General features: G+C 48.4%; 1 protein-coding gene across 3 annotated transcripts; it reads left to right on the top strand.

Moving 5' to 3' along the window:
• The first annotated feature begins 7,687 nt into the window (after positions 1-7,687).
• Positions 7,688-11,944, top strand: FXYD4 (FXYD domain containing ion transport regulator 4). Of its 3 annotated transcripts, none has more exons than XM_059662161.1 (8): positions 7,688-7,828; positions 9,443-9,502; positions 10,321-10,353; positions 10,442-10,465; positions 11,054-11,128; positions 11,232-11,268; positions 11,566-11,603; positions 11,796-11,944. In XM_059662161.1, exons 2-8 carry the CDS (start codon positions 9,463-9,465, stop codon positions 11,813-11,815), a joined length of 267 nt encoding a protein of 88 aa, XP_059518144.1. In that variant the 5' UTR covers positions 7,688-7,828; positions 9,443-9,462; the 3' UTR covers positions 11,816-11,944. The 3 variants fall into 3 exon arrangements, with proteins under 3 accessions (XP_059518144.1, XP_059518143.1, XP_059518142.1); XM_059662160.1 differs by having other exon boundaries at positions 7,715-7,854; XM_059662159.1 differs by lacking the exon at positions 7,688-7,828 and having other exon boundaries at positions 9,098-9,502.
• The last annotated feature ends 6,565 nt before the right edge of the window (positions 11,945-18,509 follow it).

Here is an 18,509-nt window from a genome sequence, read left to right as displayed (position 1 = left end):
AGAGACCAGCTGATCAATGGTTCTCTCTCACCATTGATGTTTCTATCTCTCTTTCCCTCTCCCTTCCTCTCTGAAATCAATAAAAATATATTTAATAAATACATATCAATGGAAAAAATATCATCGGATAAGGATGAACAACAACAACAAAAGAAATGCATATCCAAGAAGCAGGGCCAGTGGGCAACCCTCCTTGAATGTGACTTCCTGAAAACATGCTTCACTGCCAGTCCAGCCCTCAGGAATCACATCTTGAGAGAGTAGTTGTTCATTCTAAACACTCCTAAGGAATAAAAGGACAGTATAGTAAATACATCTTAATATGTAAAGCTTCTAATGTTTTCTGTACCTAGTTTTGTGACCATTTACAAGTACTGGGTTTAATATCTAAGAAAACAATTCATTAACCTAGGAACTGACTTGACACCACTTCCATTGCTCCCCATCACTGAGTGTACAGTCTATGGGGCCTCTCGAAGGGGTCAGATGCAGGACTCAGCCATGGTACACCTACACCTACAGCCAACTTGGGCAAGAAGAGATGAGGTGATGACTTACCATGGTGCTTGCAGACATTACTCACAGGTAGCTAGGATCCTCTTCCTCTTCCTGATTCTGCCCCAGACCTAACCGGTCCTCTACCTTGGACCAGTGTCAATATCACCTAGCTCAGGTGACTTTTCCTTTCTACTTGTTGAAGGTGATAATCCCTGGTGGTAATAGGGATAGTAGCTGGTCAGAAGAGGTCAGAAGCTGTAGGGCAAAAGCACTAGACCCTCTGGAGCCGTGGATCTGAAGTTCTTTTCATATTTCATGGAGACCTTCCAAAGCAAAGATGGCACTTGGGACTTAAAGTGTCCCCTTCCTGCAAATGCCTGCTTTCTTGCTGCTTATTTCCCACTGTAGCCTGACAGGGCAGAAGAACTCAGCAGGGGAGACTAGAAACTGGTTGAGTGTCCAGAGTGTGACCTTGTGCAAGACCTTTCTTTTCTCTGGAATAAAGTTTTCCCATCGGGATCTCGCTAATGATGATCCCCCTTTTCTCATGCTGCAGATCCCTCTCTGTGTACATCAGGGCGATTCCCAACTCCAGTTAACAGCTCCTGCGAACTGAGCAGCCTAATCAGATGTCATCATACCATAAACATTCAAAGCAGGCACTTTATAGATAAGTAAACAGGTTCAGTCAGTTGCTCAAGTGCACATAGCAAGTAACTAACAGAGCCTGCATTTGACTCCAAAGTATGTGGCTATTAATGTTTCTTCTGAATCTTGAGGTGAACTTTCCACACACCAGGCCTGAGAGGCATGCACTCTGAAAGTCCACATTGAGGGCTGATAGGGTGGCCCAGAGCCCCTGCAGCACTTCCACCCCAAACCTCCCAGGTAAAACCTGCCATTGCTCCATTTTATGGGAAAGGGAACTAAATGAAGCCCAGAATGATGACGTTTCTTGAGATTCCCCAGAAAGCGAGTGGCAGAGCTGGGCTGCAAATCCAGCTCTTTCTGACCTCAGAACCTCTGGTCAAACTCTGTGCAGAAGCTGAATCTTGAAAACTGAGCTCCATGAAAAATTTCATGAGGAAATGCAACATATTCACAGGAGAAATGCCCCCCTCCCTTCCTACTCACCTGAATTCCCCCTGCCCTGCCGGTGGGGCCTTGTCTGTCCCCTGCCCCCAGCACTGGGAGCGTCTGATGGCTTCTTGTCCTCACTGACTCAAGAATCATTGGTTGGAAAACTGGCTGCCTACATGGAGGAGAGGGAGAGACCGAAGAAAGAGGCAGACCACTTCAGATAGATAGGTGGAGGTTTAACAAGCAAGGGAACTTATTGTCTTGGTCAAGCACCAGGGGAGTAAATATCTGCATCTGCCGGCCAGAATCTTAAACGTTTATATAGAGCCCTTAACTGGGCGCAGTGGTACAGTCCCATCAAAAACTGTTCTCAACAACACCTTTCTCTCTCAAGTTTTAGTGTTAGCCCTGGCAGTTATTATATTTATTTTTGTAATGCTAGCCTCTGACTTAAGCTTTGATTGCCCAAGTATGAAATATCCATTTCAAAGAAGGCTATCTCAAAGAAACACATGGCTAGTCATATAGATAAAGAGCTAAAGAACCAGGTCGCCTCCCTCCATTGAGACTTCTTTGCTCTAAGAAATTTGATTTCAATAACTGGTCATTAGGACTACTTGTTTTTCTTTCTCTTCTCGGACTTTAAATTCCAGTTCTAATGTTTTGAATCCACCAAAGAAGTGTGAGCCCACGAAACCCTAGGCTCCCACCCTCAACCCTAATACTTGCAGAACCCAGGCTCTTTCTCTCTTTCTCTCTGTTTCCAATGAAAGGAAATTTTTGGACTGGAACCCGGATTCTTTGTCCACTGGAATCGAAGAATGAATCCACGGACAGAAAGTGGTATAGTAAAGGTGGAGATTTATTGAAGAACAAGTACAGACTCCCACATGGGGAGTGGGAAAGAGTCCCACAGAATGGACCCCCAAGTAGGGAGGGGGAAAGGGTCCCACTGATGAAAGGGCAAGGACTATGCCCTCCACCTTGCCCCAGGGTAAGGGCTATGCCCTCCATCTTACCTTGGCCATGTGCTCAGCAAGGCTTCTTCGTGGAAGCCAAGCCGCTGCTGGCCACGCCCAGGATTTCTCTGGACTGGCCAATGATAGTCAAGGGAAGTGCACGCCATCACTATGACCACATCCTGTGTAATGAGACACCGACTCGCGCCTGGCCAATCGGCAGGGCCCACAGTCCTTTCTCCTCCCCTTACCCCAAGCCCCTATAAAACCTCTCTCCACACAGAGTTTTCCCTCTCTGCCACCTGCTGCTGTGCCAGTAAGGGGGGGGGCAGGGGAGCCAAACCTAGGTTTGAAATAAATGACTCTTTGCTTTTGCATCGGACTCGCTGGCTCCCTGTGGGTTCTTGGGACTCTTGAAATCTGGGCACAACACTTAGTTCCTTTTCCCTATGGCTTATAAAGGCTGCAGATCCTGGTACCTTGATAGCCCCTCTGATTGGTCACTCTTCTCCTAGAGTGGTTACTAGAGTAACTCCTGTGCTCAAAGGTCACACCTCACATGGGACATGCTAGGTTCTCCCTCTCCCTTCCTCATTGTTTTCCTATTCCCTTTGGGCTTTCTTCTTCTCCTTCTGGATGAAGGGCTTCCTTCCCTTTATTTTGTAAATATAGACCTTTTGCTGTTCCCAGCTCCCTCATCCTATGGAAATGTACCTGTTGCAGCTTTTCAGCTCCCCTATTCTATGGAAATATACCTTCTGCTGCTCTGCAGCCCTGTGCTTCCTCCACGGTCCCCTTAATTTCTAAAATTTCCTAAACCTGTCCTATTTTACTCCTAAAATTCCTGTTTCACCAACCTCATTGAGTGGTCCCAGGTGTGCTGTGTAATTTCCAGGTTCTAGGAGTAATAAAGCTTTTTTTTTTTTTTCAAAGTTTCTTGCTGGCTATAGCTGAAGGGCATCTTGCAATCATAACAAGAACTTCAAGAACTGGTTGTTGATAGGCTGAGCTCAGTACAAAACACACAAGGCTGTGTCCTTGGAACAGTCCCCATGTGGGGTTGGAAGGCAGAGCATACATTTCAAGAACATGGGTGAAATGAGGAACCTTTGATTGCCATGGTCCAGCTTGAGGGTCACTAGCAGCCAAAGGATTACCTCCTCCAATCCAGTCAAAGTCTATTTATTGGTGTCATAGCGGGGCATTGGGAATAAGGGAGGCAACTTCCCTGCCTTCGGTTGGTCACCATGCAGTGGGAAAAGCAGCGACCAGAGAGAAATTGGGGAAAGGGGGTTGCAGAATAGAGAGGCCCAGGGTCCTGTAAAGGCACAGCCTAAAGTAGGGGTGGGCAACCCCTGGCACACGTGCCAAATGTGGCACACCAGTAACTTTTGCTGACACGCGAAACCCTCTCTTATAATCTTCCATTTACAGTTTTTTTCTTAATATCGACTTTTTTATTTTTCAGATAAATTCAGTGTAGGTACATCTTAGATAAGTAAATAATTTTAGATAACAAGTTATCTTAAAGATCATAGACATGGATTGACGAGAGAGGGGAAGAGCAATTTCAATAGTGTCGAAAACGAACTATTGAGGACTTGGAATGCCATTCCAGAAAATTTTTTCTGTTTAAAAAACTTTTGCAACAGCGTTACTCTCCATGTTTTCATCCACATACGCTTGTGAATCTTTGTTCTCAGTGATGAATTTTGCTAAGTCTCGTAATAGGAGTAGCCTGACGGATGAAAGTAGTAGCTCGTGCATATCTCTGAAGGTCATGAAATATAAACCTGATGTAAAATCTGTCATCAGCCGTGGCCGGTTTGGCTCAGTGGATGGAGCGTCGGCCTGCGGACTGAGGGGTCCCGGGTTCGATTCCGGTCAGGGGCATGTGCCTTGGTTGCGGGCACATCCCCAGTGGGGGGTGTGCAGGAGGCGGCTGATCGGTGTTTCTCTCTCATCGGTGTTTCTGACTCTCTGTCCCTCTCCTTTCCTCTCTGTGGAAAATCAATAAAATATATTTAAAAAAAAAAATCTGTCATCAGTGATGCAGCAGCAAAAGTCCCACTGATAATATCAAACGGAGTCATAAAGTTTTCTATCGGACTATCAGTGTACATGTATACATTAAAAAATAAATGCATTTTTCATTATATACTGTGTTTTTGTCGCTCGAATGAATTTTATTATTTCTTCCAAGTTCTTCACATACGTAGACCTTAAGAGATATCAAGTAGGCGTAACATGTTCTCAAAAAATTAGGGTTGGCATGCAGAAGAATTTTGAGTCAGAGATTTTGCTGGTTTTGGCACGCAATCACAAAAAGGTTGCCCACCCCTGGCCTAAAGGTATGCAGTGGAATGAGAGGCAAGAGGAGAGTTGGCCAGCAGCACATGAATCAGGCCTGAGGGCCCACAGAGGAAGGCGGCCCACTCCTTATCCTGGTGCTGGCGGCCTCCTCCGTCCACCCCCCAGAAGGTAGGGAAGAAACCCGGGCCGGGGTGGTTTCTGAATTCCAGCTGCCAGTCTCCCTGGATAAAGTGGGGCCTGGTCAGAGGGTGGATGATCCTGAGGGGTGCATCAGCCCCAGCCCTCCCCCTCCATGAACACCCAGTCCAAGGAAAAGCAATGGGACCATTGAGCAAATGGAACTTCAAGGCCAGTCCTGACTCCATGTCAACTTGTTATGGGCAGAAATAGAATACTGGGGACTAGCCATAGTTATAATAAATATTAATTATGCTTTGTTAACTTTGATTGTGAAATCGGACAATCACAGTAACTCTCTGTGCTGCCGGTCACTGCTTGAGCCAATTAAGCAGAGACAGCAGTATGGGAGAGTAGCAGGTCATTCATGAAAATCTGCTCTGCACCCCACCATAAGCCAGCTGCTTATCTTGGGTAGGACAAAGATTACATGGGGAAGTAGGCAAAAAGAATAAGAATGGGTATGCAAGATGGGCATTACAGGTTTGGGGAAATAAGCAATGCAAGCTGGGGTGGGACTCCATTGTTTTGACAACAAGATTGTTAATCTTTCCATGATGATAGGCAATTCTTGAACTATCCTGGACTGCATTCCAACATTGACTCCCAGGCCCCGGGGGCGTACAACTCCTAGCCAGGTTAGAATGTGCTATCTTTAATCAGAGTAAAACAATTGTTAGGGGCAAAAATAGAATATTGGGGACTAGCTGTAGTTATTAGAAATATTAATCATGCCCTGTTAATCACGATTGTTTTGTTTTTCTTTTTTGTGTATTGTGGCCTCTGTCGGTAGACAGAATTCTGTGGGAATAGTCCAGCCTGAAGTGGGGCTGGTTGTAAAGCAGCCCTCTTTGCTGTAGTATCAGCTAGGTTGTTTTCTGTAATAATGTTTGTGTTTTCCCTTTGATGTCCTTTGTAGTGAATTACAGCTACCTCTGCAGGTTTTACTACTGTTTGTAGGAGAGTATTTCCTGAAGGTGCTGAATAGGGGAGTTCTTTGCTGTTAAGAGTCCCCGTTGTTTTTATGTTGCCATATGGGGGAGGAAGGCATTCCTGGAGTCGGTAAATATGGACTTGTGTCCCTTTCTCAGCTGTAGGACTCTGGTCAAGGCAATGAACTCAGCCTTCGGTCAAAGGCGATAGGAGGCAATGCCAGGCTTCAGTATATCTAGTTTTCTTAATGTCTTTCTTTCTAAACTTATTGCCATTAGTAAACCATACTTTATCTGGATTATCTAATAGCTGGTATTTGAGATCAGCCCTGTTTGAATAAACTTGTTCTTCTGTTCTTACGCAGGAATGCAAAATTTTGTCCTTTTCCTCCACAGGCAGGAGGAATAAGAGTTTGACATACTTTGAGAGTCACCTCAAGGGAATCTAGGAGTAAAGCCTGGTATCTAGTGAGGTGTCCCCCGTAAGTCATATGGCCTTTAATTTCTAAGACCCCTTGAATCTAGTGTGGGGTCAGGACCTCTAGTGGCTATCCCAATGTTAACATGGTGGCCTATTTTACCAGGAGCATTGTGGTTGCAACAGCCCTTAAAAATGCTAGCCATGCCCGGCAGGCATGGCTCAGTGGTTGAACATCGACCTATGAACCAGGAGGTTACAGATGACTCCCAATCAGGGCACATGCCCGGGTTTCAGGCCCGATTCCCAATGTGGGGCATGCAGGAGGCAGCCGATCAATGAATTCTCTGTTCATTGATGTTTCTATCTCTCCCTCCCTCTCTCTTTCTCTCAAATAAATAAAAATATATGTTTTTTAAAATGCTAGCCATGCCGTGACCAATTTGGCTCAGTGGATAGAGCGTCGGCCTGCGGACTGAAAGGTCCCAGGTTCGATTCCAGTCAAGGGCATGTACTTTGGTTGCAGGCACATCCCCAGTAGGTGTGTGGGAGGCAGCTGATCAATGTTTCTCTCTCATCGATTTTCTAACTCTCTATCCCTCTCTCTTCCTCTCTGTAAAAAATCAATAAAATATATATTTTTGAAAATGCTAGCCATGCCTGGCCAATGTAGCTTGGTGGTTGAGCATCGAGCTATGACCCAGGAGGCCACAGTTGATTCCCAGTTGGGGCACAGGACCAGATTGTGGGCTCAATCCCCAGTGTGGGGCATGCAGGAGGCAGCCGATCATTGACTCTCTCTTATCATTGATGTTTCTATCTCTCTCCCTCTCCCTTCTCTGAAATCAATAAAAACATAATATATTACAAGAGGCCCAGTGCATGAAATTCATGCACGGGTAGGGTCCCTAATGGCTGCTGGCTGGGGCCTCCCTTCCCCTGGCTGCCTGCTGCCCCTGCTGGCCAGGGTGGGGTCAGCCCGGGTAAGGGGCAAGCGGGTGGGTGGCTGGCCGGCCCAGCCCCTTGGTCGAACTCCTGGTCGAAGGGACAATTTACATATTAGGCTTTTATTATATAATATATATATATACTATATAATAGTACATATATATTAAGGGTATATATATTAAAGGGTATATATATTAAAAGTCCCCTTCTCCTCAAGGGAAGGGTCAGAGGTTCTGCTCATCCCTCACCCTGACCACCACCTCAGTCTCTGAGCTGCCCTGGAGCTCTGCTCTGCACTGGGTGTGGCAGGGCCAGCCATCTCCTTAAAAGCAAACCGGGGGAGAGAGAGCTGTAGGAATCTTACAGAGTATGACCAGTTCCCTCCTGTTGGAAGGTATTGTTGCCCTAGGCGAGGCTGCTGGGTTTAAAAAGAGCTGGAACCCACTAAGCTGAACACAGCCCCAGCGGCCTCTTCAGACCTGCTCTGCGCACCCTGCCCTCAGGTGAGCTCAGGAGAACTGGCTCTCAGGTGAGTAGGCGGCTGCTAGGACTTCAGGCGCCTAGGCGGAGGGGTGGGGGCAGAGGGACAGCCCAGAGGACCAGCCTGAGGAAGGGGTGGAGGTGCCTGGATGTTCTCGGTAACAGGGGTCGTGTTTGGGGGTTTGAGAACTGGAGGTGTCTATTCTGTGACCACTGTCAGATGGTGGTGGGTTGGGGGCTGGAGGAAACAGGAGCCAGCCTTTGGCTAAAGAATATGTAAAATGGAGTTGCAACCCTCATGATCCAGGAATTCCAGGGCGTGAGAGGAAGAGAGAGGCAGGCTAGTCTAAAGGAGGGCCGGCTTCAGAGACTGCTCAGAGGACACACCCCTGCCTTCAGAGGCAGCACGCTAAAGGCCAACCCTTCATGGCAGTACGACCTAGGTATTTATGTATTTATTATTGTAACACGTTTTACTGTGTGCTAGTACTGTTCTTAGACTTGACAAATTAACTCAATTCCGTCATAACCTTATGAGGCGAGGCTGCTAATTCTAGTCACTCTCATTTTAAGGACAAAGAAGCACAGAGAGATAAGTAACTCCCCGAGTCACACAGCTGTCAAGTGTCTGAGAGTGGATTAGACTTCCCTCCAGCTGAGCCCAGCAAATAGTAGCAATGGCTTCAATATGGAACACTGACCATCCCTATCCCTCCCTGCAGCTAACAATCTGCAGAAAGTTGGGAAGGGCCTTATCTCCAGGGTAGGGCCACCCAGGGACTAGTTCCGGCACCCTAAGGCAACATGGATATCCCACCCACCAAGCAGTTTCCTGCCAATAGCAGCTGGTACTCTGAGTGGAATTTGGGGCAGCCTGGAGCAGGGTCCCTGCCGGGCTGGGGTGGGATGGGAGGCTCTGTCTGCCCCTCACAGTCCTCCCACTTCCCTGGTAAGCCGCTGGCTTCTCTGCCCAGCTCGGACTGGGTGCACCCTTTGTGTGAGGTTAGGAGAGCTGGCATCATAGCCTGCATAGTATGCCTGAAACTATTACAAAATACTATTGAATGTAAACTGCAATTTAACTTTTTTTTTTTTAATTTAAAAAGGGGGGGGGGGGGACCTGAGTTAGAACAGTAGCCCTGTTCACCTGACCTTGGGTCAGACATCTGACAGATTTTTTTTTTTCCTCACCCGAGGATATTTTTCCATTGGTTTTTAGAGAGAGTAGAAGAGAGAGGGACAGAGAAACATTGTTGTGAGAGAAACACATCGATTGGTTGCCTCCTGCACATGCCCTGACACCTGACATCCAAGCTGGGGAGGAGCCTGCAACTAAGGTATGTGCCCTTGACTGGGATCGCACCTGGGACCCTTCGGTCTGCAGGCCGAGGCTCTATCCATTGAGCCAAATGGGCTAGGGCCTGACATAGATTTTAACAAAGCCTTATCGGCACTCACTATGCAAAGGCACTGCTCTAGGCACTTTTATTAATCAATCCGTGTAACTCCACACACACTGTTATCTCTAATGCGGAAACAGGAGTTAGTAACTTGCCCAAGATGGCCCAACAAGCAAATGCACCTTTGGGGTTGGGGCCCCGCTTTCCCACCTGACTCCAGCCTGACCTCCCCCACAGCCCTGCCCTGCAGCTGTGACATGGAGGGAGTGACCTGGGGCCTTCTCCTTGTGCTGGCAGGTGAGTCCTCCAGAGGTGACCCTCTGCCACTCACATTCCCACTAAGGCAGTGAAGACCAGGGCAGCATCTCTCAAGGGGGGCCTGATGTCAAATGTGTTGTTGTTGTTGTTAATATATTTTTATTGATTTCAGAGAGAAAGAGAGAAGGAGAAAGAGATAGAAACATCAGTGATGAGAGAGAATCATTGATGGGCTGCCTCCTTCACGCCCCACACTGGGGATCGAGCCTGCAACCCGGGCATGTGCCCTTGACCGGAATCGAACCTAGGACCCTTCAGTCCGCAGGCCAATGCTCTATCCACTGAGCCAAATCAGCTAGGGCTCGAATAAATGTGTTCTCATTTACACTGTCAATTTAAAGGGAAGAGATAGTACAGGAAATAATAGTACAGGGAAGAGGTGGAAATTGCACAATTTATTCTGGGTCATTGAACTCGGGGAAGCCTGTAACCGTCTCTTGGCATGAAGAGAATAGCATCGCCATTTCTTTAGGAAGAAGAGGGTCAGCTAGGGTCTGTGTTGGAAGCTTCCCTGGAGAGGGTAGAGGTACAAACACGCCGTCCCATTGGAGTGCAAGAAAGAATGGCAGGAAGCCTGAGAAATAGCAGCAAGGGCTGTGAGTGAGGGGACGAAGGCTAAGGGATGGGAGACAACCTCAGCAGCACTGTCTGGGGCTGGAGGTGTGAGGGAGGGAACCAGCCCCAGGGTGCCTCCTAATGAGCTGTTACCCTTGCCCTTTGGGCTGAGGTCTGCCTGCTGATTCATGTTGAGACCAGTGTCATGAATGATCACCAAATCCTCTGCTTCTCCCACCCAGGCCTGCCTGCCTTGGAAGCCAATGACCTGATTGGTGAGTCTTGCTGTCCCACATTGTCCCTCTAAGATCCCACATCCTGCCTCCAACTTTTGGTCCTTACTTATTTTTTTCTTTCCTACAGATAAAGACAGTTCCTTCTCTTATGGTAAGAGCTGATATCCCTCCCACCACCCCTTCCCTCGCCTATCCTGAACCTCTGCTAGAGGTTGGTGAAGGGTGATGTGGAGCCCAGTGCAGACAGAGCGGGGCTTGAGGGGGTGAGGAAGGAGGGGCAGCAGGGGCTGGGGCTGGAGATTAAAGCGCCAGTGTGGTCACTTGCAAGAACAAAGGCCAACATGCAGGCTGGCCTTTGAAAGAACCTCCTTCCAGCATGGAAGGAAGGCACCCGTCATGTTTAGGAAGAAGATCTGGGGAAGTAGCGCAGGCAATGGGCTGCTGGGTGGCCAGGTATCTCAACCAACCTTCTTCCTTCCCCTCACTCTCACTTGCCTTTCTCAGCACCCAGTTCCCTGCTGCCCTCCAGCCCCGCAGTGGGTCTGCACTGTCCTCCAATGCCCCCAAATGCCCTTGAGCTCCCTCCTCACTCAGATGAAATGCCACCATTCAGAAAAGCCTTCCTTGATCATCCCTTAAACCCGCCTCCCCCCCCCCCTTTTTTTTTTCTGTGCTCACAAATACCTTGCCAGAGTGCGGGGTGGAGCAGGCTGCCCAGCTCTCTCCTCTCCTCTCCTAGACTGGGAGGCCCTGCAGCTGGGCGGGATGATCTGCGCTGCGCTCCTGTGCATCGCTGGAATCTTGTTCGCCCTGAGTGAGCTGTGGGGCTGGCGGGATGGGGCGGAGGGAGGGCATGTGAGAAGAGGGGTGGCTCAGGGTCCCCAGGCCCTTTGCATTGATGTCTCTTCCTCTCACAGGTGGCAAGTGCAAATGCAAGCACAATCGCAAGCACAGGTGAGCATAAGGCCCCTATTGTGTGCACCTCAAGCTGAGCAGACTATTGTGGGGAAAATGCCTATAACTTGGAGAAAGGACAGCTTGGTGGCTGCTCCCTGGGCTTGCAGTGGGATTATTCACAGATAATCCACCCTGAAGGGGCCCCACATCAGAAAGCTCTGAGCTCTGCTATTGTTTAAAATGACCGTGGAAGAATAGCAAGGGGGCAGTTGGGGACCCTCTCGGGAGGGGGCACCAGGCATCTTGGTGGAGGACAGAAGGTCCAAGTATACTAATCTGATGTTCCTTCCGTAGCCCCTTATCTGAGAAAGCTGTTCCATTCATCACTCCAGGTGAGATGGGCTTCTTTGAGGGGCTTCCGGGCATCAGTCAGGGTGACCATAGCATTTGAGAGTTAAAAAATGATATGCTATGTGTCAGGCGGGACTGTCTCAAGCCAGCCCAGCCTTGGGGTTGCCCAGGGCTGAGGGGGGCATCTGTGTAGTGACCATGTTGTGAAGACCTGACTCTCATTCTCTCCACAGGCTCTGCCAGTACCTGCTGAGCGCAGGACCAGCTTTGTGGGACCACCAGGGCCAGCTCCCATGCTGCTCCCTCCCCACTTGGGGGCCTTAGGCTCCTTCTGATCAGGAGGCTACTCAAAGCTTATTTCCAAATTAAACTGGTCTCACACTTCCCCTGGCCTTGTGACCTTCTGTGGGCTGGGCAAGCCAGGCAGGAGCTCTGACATTTTGCTCAGGAAAAGCCAGGCCCTCAGCAGGGTGGTTGCTCATGCTTCCTGGGACCACATGTCTGGCCTAAGGCCTATGCCCAACATGTCTCCCATTTTGAGAACCTCCTGATACTTGATTTCCTACCCCCTTGCCTCATCCATGCCCCATTTGAGACACCTCAATACCAAAGGCCTTACAATTTCCACACCTTGCCTAGAGACCCTAGGAGTCCCAATGAGCCAGGTACCCATGACATCCTGTAACCTAGAATGATCCCGTGGCTCTCCCTCCACTAAGCCCCGCCTCACTCAGGGAGAGCTCTCTGTTGCTCACACAGCCCAGGAAATGCAGTCATTCCTTCACTGCCCCACTCTAGTAAAACCCTCTATAATGTTCACACCAACCCATGGACCTTCCCCTCACTTAGGTAATATCCCAAGACCCCACTAGATGCTGCATCCCAAGAAGCCGACATAGTGCATTTAGGACCAAAAACCATCCGTAGAAATCTAGCTCCCTTACTGTTACCAAGCACAAGGAGGGTTCAGTGCTCACGGTACTCTACTCCTGAATGACATGTGGCCACCCTGAGGTAGTTTCAGTTACTTGCAGCAAGTAAAGGACACCAGGGATTCACATACAAAACTCTGCCTCTGAAGGGAGCCTTAGCCACTGCTTATATACACTATTTGACCAATTACATGTTGATTTCTTTGCAGTTGGCTACACTTAACCAGTTGAGTTCCTGTCAAGCGCTTCCTGTTTACAGCTACTTCTGCAAAGCATTTAGCATTTAGCGGGAATAGAGTTTAGTAAGAAGCACCCAGTCCCCTAGAACCTTGTCCTATCTACCAATATTCAAAAGTCCACCCCTGAAACCCCTCACTTGAAAGGTCCCTGCTTGCATGGACTGGGGCCCTCTCCCACCTCAGCAGCTGCAGCCTCGCTGCTCTTGCCAACCTCCACAGCCAAGGGTGCGTTCAGTGGAGACCCTGGGGCAGTAGAGGTCTGCCCTGGTCCTGCCTGGCAGTGGCTCCCAGTCTAGGTCTGGATTAATGGGGCAGCCCCTTTTGATGTTGCTTCAAGCCAGCTCTCTGATGGTGTCCTGCTCCAAACCCCCCATTTCTCAGTGGTGCCAGCTCTGGAAAGAACAATATGGCCTAGACCAGTGATGGCGAACCTTTTGAGCTCGGCGTGTCAGCATTTTGAAAAACCCTAACTTAACTCTGGTGCCGTGTCACATATAGAAATTTTTTGATATTTGCAACCATAGTAAAACAAAGATTTATATTTTTGATATTTATTTTATATATTTAAATGCCATTTAACAAAGAAAAATCAACCAAAAAAAGGAGTTCGCGTGTCACCTCTGACACGTGTGTCATAAGTTCGCCATCACTGGCCTAGACTTTGGGTTCCTGGCGTCAGGAGGTCAGTGGGCAGGGACCCTGCCTCCTACTCACATCCCCAGGCCCTGAGGTCTGGAAATGGTGTGCTTAGACCTGCTTAGAGCCCTTCAAGCAGAACGTGTAAGGGGAGGTTTCTAAGGTTAGTCCAGAGCTGCAGCAGGAGCTCAAAGACCCTGACTGGGATGCAGGACGCCTGGCTGAAAGTGCAGCCGCTGTCCAAGCTGAGTGATCCCGTGTGAGCGGAGCCACCAGAGTGGGCGGCTGCACCAAGCGTTGATCCGCAAACAGATTCTCCAAGCCCCAGCTCTAAGCGGGATGGGATGCACACCCAGGAAAGAAGAGTGGGTGGGTGCATGAGCATCAGCGGGTGATGTGGTCAGGCCAGAGGTGACTCAACTGTGAACAGTAGAAGAGCCAGCCACGCAAACATCTTTCCCAGTAGAGGGCACAGTGTACTGGTATGTGAGCGACCTGTGGGGACACTGGTCTTCATGCTTTTTCAGCTCTCTAGGAAAGCCAGTGTGACTCTAACACAGGCAAGAGAGGAGGCAATGTGGCCACTGCAAGGAGTACCACTGCCCCCTGCTGAGCTGGGATTCTGGAGGGACCAGGAGCTGCAGGGGAGGGGAACTCAGGTGCTGGAGGAGCAGAGCGTGAAAATGCGATCCCCAGAGAGTGCGTGCATGTCCCTTCCCTCCTGGGACACGGAGGTTACTGGTGTGAGTGGATTGCACGTGAGAGAGTAAACATGAGCCCTGCCTAAGAACGCCAAGTCTGGGACCCTTTGTGGGCTGCAGCATGGAAAGGATCTTGGCAGGCGCCCCTCTGAGTGCCTGACAAACGCTTCTTCGGAGAAAGTTGGGTCTCCACCATCTCACGCTGTGACAAACTCTGTTTGAAATCCTTTCAGCAACAAGGAAACCCCAGCATATCCTGGGAACCTAAGTCATTTTGACTCATGATGCCGAGCCCACAGGGAAGAGCATTCCACATTCCTCTTCCCATGTTGGTCCAGTGGACGGATGGACACACACACACACACACACACACACACACACACACACACACACACACGAACACACAGTTTGCTCTGCTTGCAGCCTGCCAAGCATGGCTCCATTTAAGTTTTGCCTGAACAAATTCCACAGACCCAACTCCTATAAGCACCGATTATTGGGTAAGGGCCCCGCGACCTGCAACCCCAGTGTGCGTGTGTGGGAGAGGCTGGGTGCTCAGAGTCCGTGAGCCTTGTCCAATAACAGGCTAGCGCCTGGTGGTCTAGGCTGATTCTACCTGTCCCAGGCCTCCCAAGGGGTGCAGGGAGGGTGTCTGGGAGCCTTGGGCTAATCCTGGATGGGAGGAGTCAGGACTGTGGACAGACTGACGGAGGGCGATGCAGGATGGATCGGTGTTATTCCCCCCCCCCCCCCCACCCCCCAGGCTGCCCGTGGATCCCTGCAGGTGGGCTGCTAATTCCCAAGGGAAGCAAGCTCTTCCCGGCTCTGGAGGAGGGCGTGGGAAAGGTTGCCATAGGATGGGGGAGTCTCTGCCCCGGCTTCCTGTGTGCTCGAGACCCATTCATGGGGCCTTTCTCTCCTAGGGGAGTGGGTGGCTTTAGTCGAAATTTCCTCCTGTCATTTTCTCCTAGATGAGGTGCAGCCCAAGAAAGGACCAGAGAAAACAAAGGGTAATTTTCACTTATTGAATCCTTAGGATGTGATGGACACATAAATAGTTCACATGTTAACGCAATTTCCCCAGCAACATGAGACACAGACTTGCATTATCTTCTCTGTGCATAAGAGGAGACTCTCAGGCTTTCTTGCTTTTGAGCCATTTCTGAAGGACTAGGCTCCACTGCCTTTCTGGTATTTATCATCATCTGAAAGAACCCAGTGACTGTGCCTGTCTGGGGACTCTATATCCCTCCTCCCCTTTAAGCAATCTTATTTTTTCTAATTGCAAACATTTTTCATGCCTATTATAGAAAACTTGAACATTACAGAGATATCTCACTTAGAAGATAAACCAATTTCTAACCCAGCACCCAAAAATAAATCAAGGTTAGAAGTTTGATATATTCTAGAATTCTATCATACATATTTCTATAATTCTGGAGATCCTGCCAGGTTCCTACAGTAATCAGTAGTTCATTACTTTGTATTGCTGAGTAGTAGTGCGAGAGAGTGCTTTTAAAATGAGAGCCTATTAATTTAAGAAGTTATAAGGTTTATTCTAAGATTAATGACTTGAAAACACTGTAATATTTGTTTCCTAGAAAGTACCAGCATCTTACCCTAAATTTTTGTGTCAAATACTATAAAACCCAGAGTAAGAAAGGCTCACAGCTAACTCAGGAGCATGTGACCGGAACCATCTGGGTTGATTACTGGTTAGGTCCTATGCCTGGCTCTGGAGAGGGATTTATTACTCAATCTCAATGCCGCCATCAGAGGAATATTCTTAAAGCAAGGTCAGATCAACTCTTGTTCAAAATGCTCCAAAGATCCCCTACTTAACTTTCAGAAAAATCCCCTTAACATGGCCTATTGACCCTCGGGTCTGACCCCAGCCCCATATCTGACATCAGTGCTCCAACTTCACCTGTGCTCTCCCACACTCAGCCCGCCTCCTAGACACACCACAGGCTGCAGCCTCAGCTTCGGGCACTGCACTCCCCTCCCTCTGCTGGGCCTTGTCCCTATTCCCCAGCACCCCTGCATCCCCAATTCCCTTCCTATAGGACCTTTCAGAGGCCTCCTGGGCCACTCTACAACTACACCACCAGCACTCGTCCTTCTCATGTTTCCTGCTTCTACTCTGTGTATATTGCCTTAATTCATGCAATATTTATATTTCACTGATTCATTTAATGTTCTCCAAAGTAATTCAAATTGGCGCCTGCAGAATTTCCTGGGTTTTGGCTCACAGAGTTGGTTGTTCTGACTGCCAGTTTTATGATTTCCACTGAATACATAATGGCCATTTTGAGCTCCTCATGTTCTCAAGGAAATAAAAAAAATCTGATTGTAGTCTTTCCACCAATCTGACATGTTATAGCTCATGGATCTTATAGTTACTCTGTATCTAGACTTTATATTCACAATACCTGGTGCTTGGATATATTTATCAAAAATATCCAGGCATAGCCCTAGCTGGTTTGGCTCAGTGGACAGAGCCTTGGCCTGGGTATTGATGTCTCCGGTATGATTCTGGGTAAGGGCATATGCCCAGGTTTCGGGTTCAATCTCCAGTGGGGGGTGTGTTAAGAGGCAGCCAATCAATAATTCTCTCTCATCGATGTTTCTATCTCCCTCTCCCGTCCTCTCCGAAATCAATAAAAATAATATTAAAAAATATACATATCCAGGCATAAAAGACAAACTAGTACCAGACAGATAACACAAATACAAAGATGCAGATATTGGAAAGATTAGGCCAAGATTTGAACTGATTGATATGTTCAAGGAATAAAATGATGTTTGGAGATTATCAGAAAAAAAATTGAACCTATGATTTGTCAGTTAAATTGTGTCCTCCAGAAAGGTATGTTTAAGTCCTAAACTCCCAGTACCGGAGACTGTGACCTTATTGGAAATTGGGTCTTCCCAGATATAGTATTTTTAGGTGAGGTGATACTGGACTAGGGTGGGCCGTAGTCAATGACTGGTGATGTCCTTATAAGAAGAGAAAAATCTGCGCCCAGGGAGAAGGTGATGTGGCAACAGAGGTAGAGAGCGGACTGATGCAACACCAAGATTGCCCGGAACTATCGAAGTTAAAAATAGGTAAGGAAGAGTTCTTCCTTGGAGAGTTCAAGGGAGAATGGCCTTACCAACACCTTAATTTTGACAACTCACCACCAGAACTGTGAGAAAAATAATTTATATTAAGTAAAAAAAAAAAATTAAAAATTTTAGAACTAAAAATTCTTTTATTTTTCAAGAACTAAACGTTCTTAAGGAGAAAACCAAGATGGCGGCATAGGTAAACACCGGAAATTGCTGCCACCCACAACTTCAAAAATACAACTAAAAGACAAAACAGACATCATCCAGAACCACATGAAGGCTGGCTGAGTGGAAATTCTACAACTAGAAGGAAAGAGAAAAGCACTGAGACTCAGAGGAGGTGCAGGAGTAAAGTGCAGAGGTACAGAGGTGCACACGGCAAGGGCTGGCAACTGAGGACTCGGCTGTCTTTTTGAATTGGGAGGAAATCTCAAGCCCCCGACTGCTCTGAACTCGTTCCGGGAAGTCTCTGGGGACCCAGACTCATACGGGGAGAAACTGGACTGTGGGGCAGCGGGCAGAACTCAGAACTCAAGGGTGGCTTCCTCTCAGAGATGCTTGCAGGGATTACCGGGACACTGAGACACCGGGCCTCTTAGGGCAGGGCTGAGGATCAGCCATAGCTGCTTGCTCTGCCCTATTGATCCCCTGAGACCCTGCCTGACCCAAGCTTCTGCAGAGGCTTTTGCATATGAATACCCTGGCCCTTTGCAATCTGAAAATTACCTAACAAACTGCAGCTGGGCCAGACGGACCCAGAACCTCCAAGAGAAGGCCTAAGGTCCCATAGCAGCTTGTATTGCTTCACAGCTGGGCCTCATCTGGGCACCTCCAAACCCCAAACAAGGAAGGGGAATCTGCAGATCTCATCGTAGCTCCTGTTGGGTAGCCTCAGGCAGAGGCTAAATTAGCACTCCTTAGATCCAAGAGCCAGATTACAACTCCTCAGATCCATAAGGGACACATTCAGGGGGTGGACTCAGTGAGCACCAAAGCCCCACTGAAGCAAGTCTTGCCCCAGAAGGGTGTCTCCAGCACAGAAGTTCTCCCACCGTAGACACAGCTGATTCTCACAGCCAATTGGCCTGGAGGTCAATTCCTCCCAGTGATACCAAGAGCAATCAAGGTTTAACTACAGTGGGGCCATGACTTACAAGTGTCCCGACTAACGAGTTTTTTGAGATACCAGCTGTCTCTCCGCCGATTTTTTTTTTGCATTGAGTTGACAAAGTAATTTGAGTTAACGAGCTCCTTAACGAGCTCCTTAACGAGCTCGGTCTCAAAACGAATTAAATTCGTAAGTCAAGGCCCCACTGTACAACAAG

The sequence above is a fragment of the Myotis daubentonii genome, chromosome 13 (genome assembly GCF_963259705.1).
Source record: "Myotis daubentonii chromosome 13, mMyoDau2.1, whole genome shotgun sequence".
Taxonomy (NCBI): domain Eukaryota; kingdom Metazoa; phylum Chordata; class Mammalia; order Chiroptera; family Vespertilionidae; genus Myotis; species Myotis daubentonii.
This window is presented reverse-complemented; position numbering and strand designations above follow the sequence as displayed.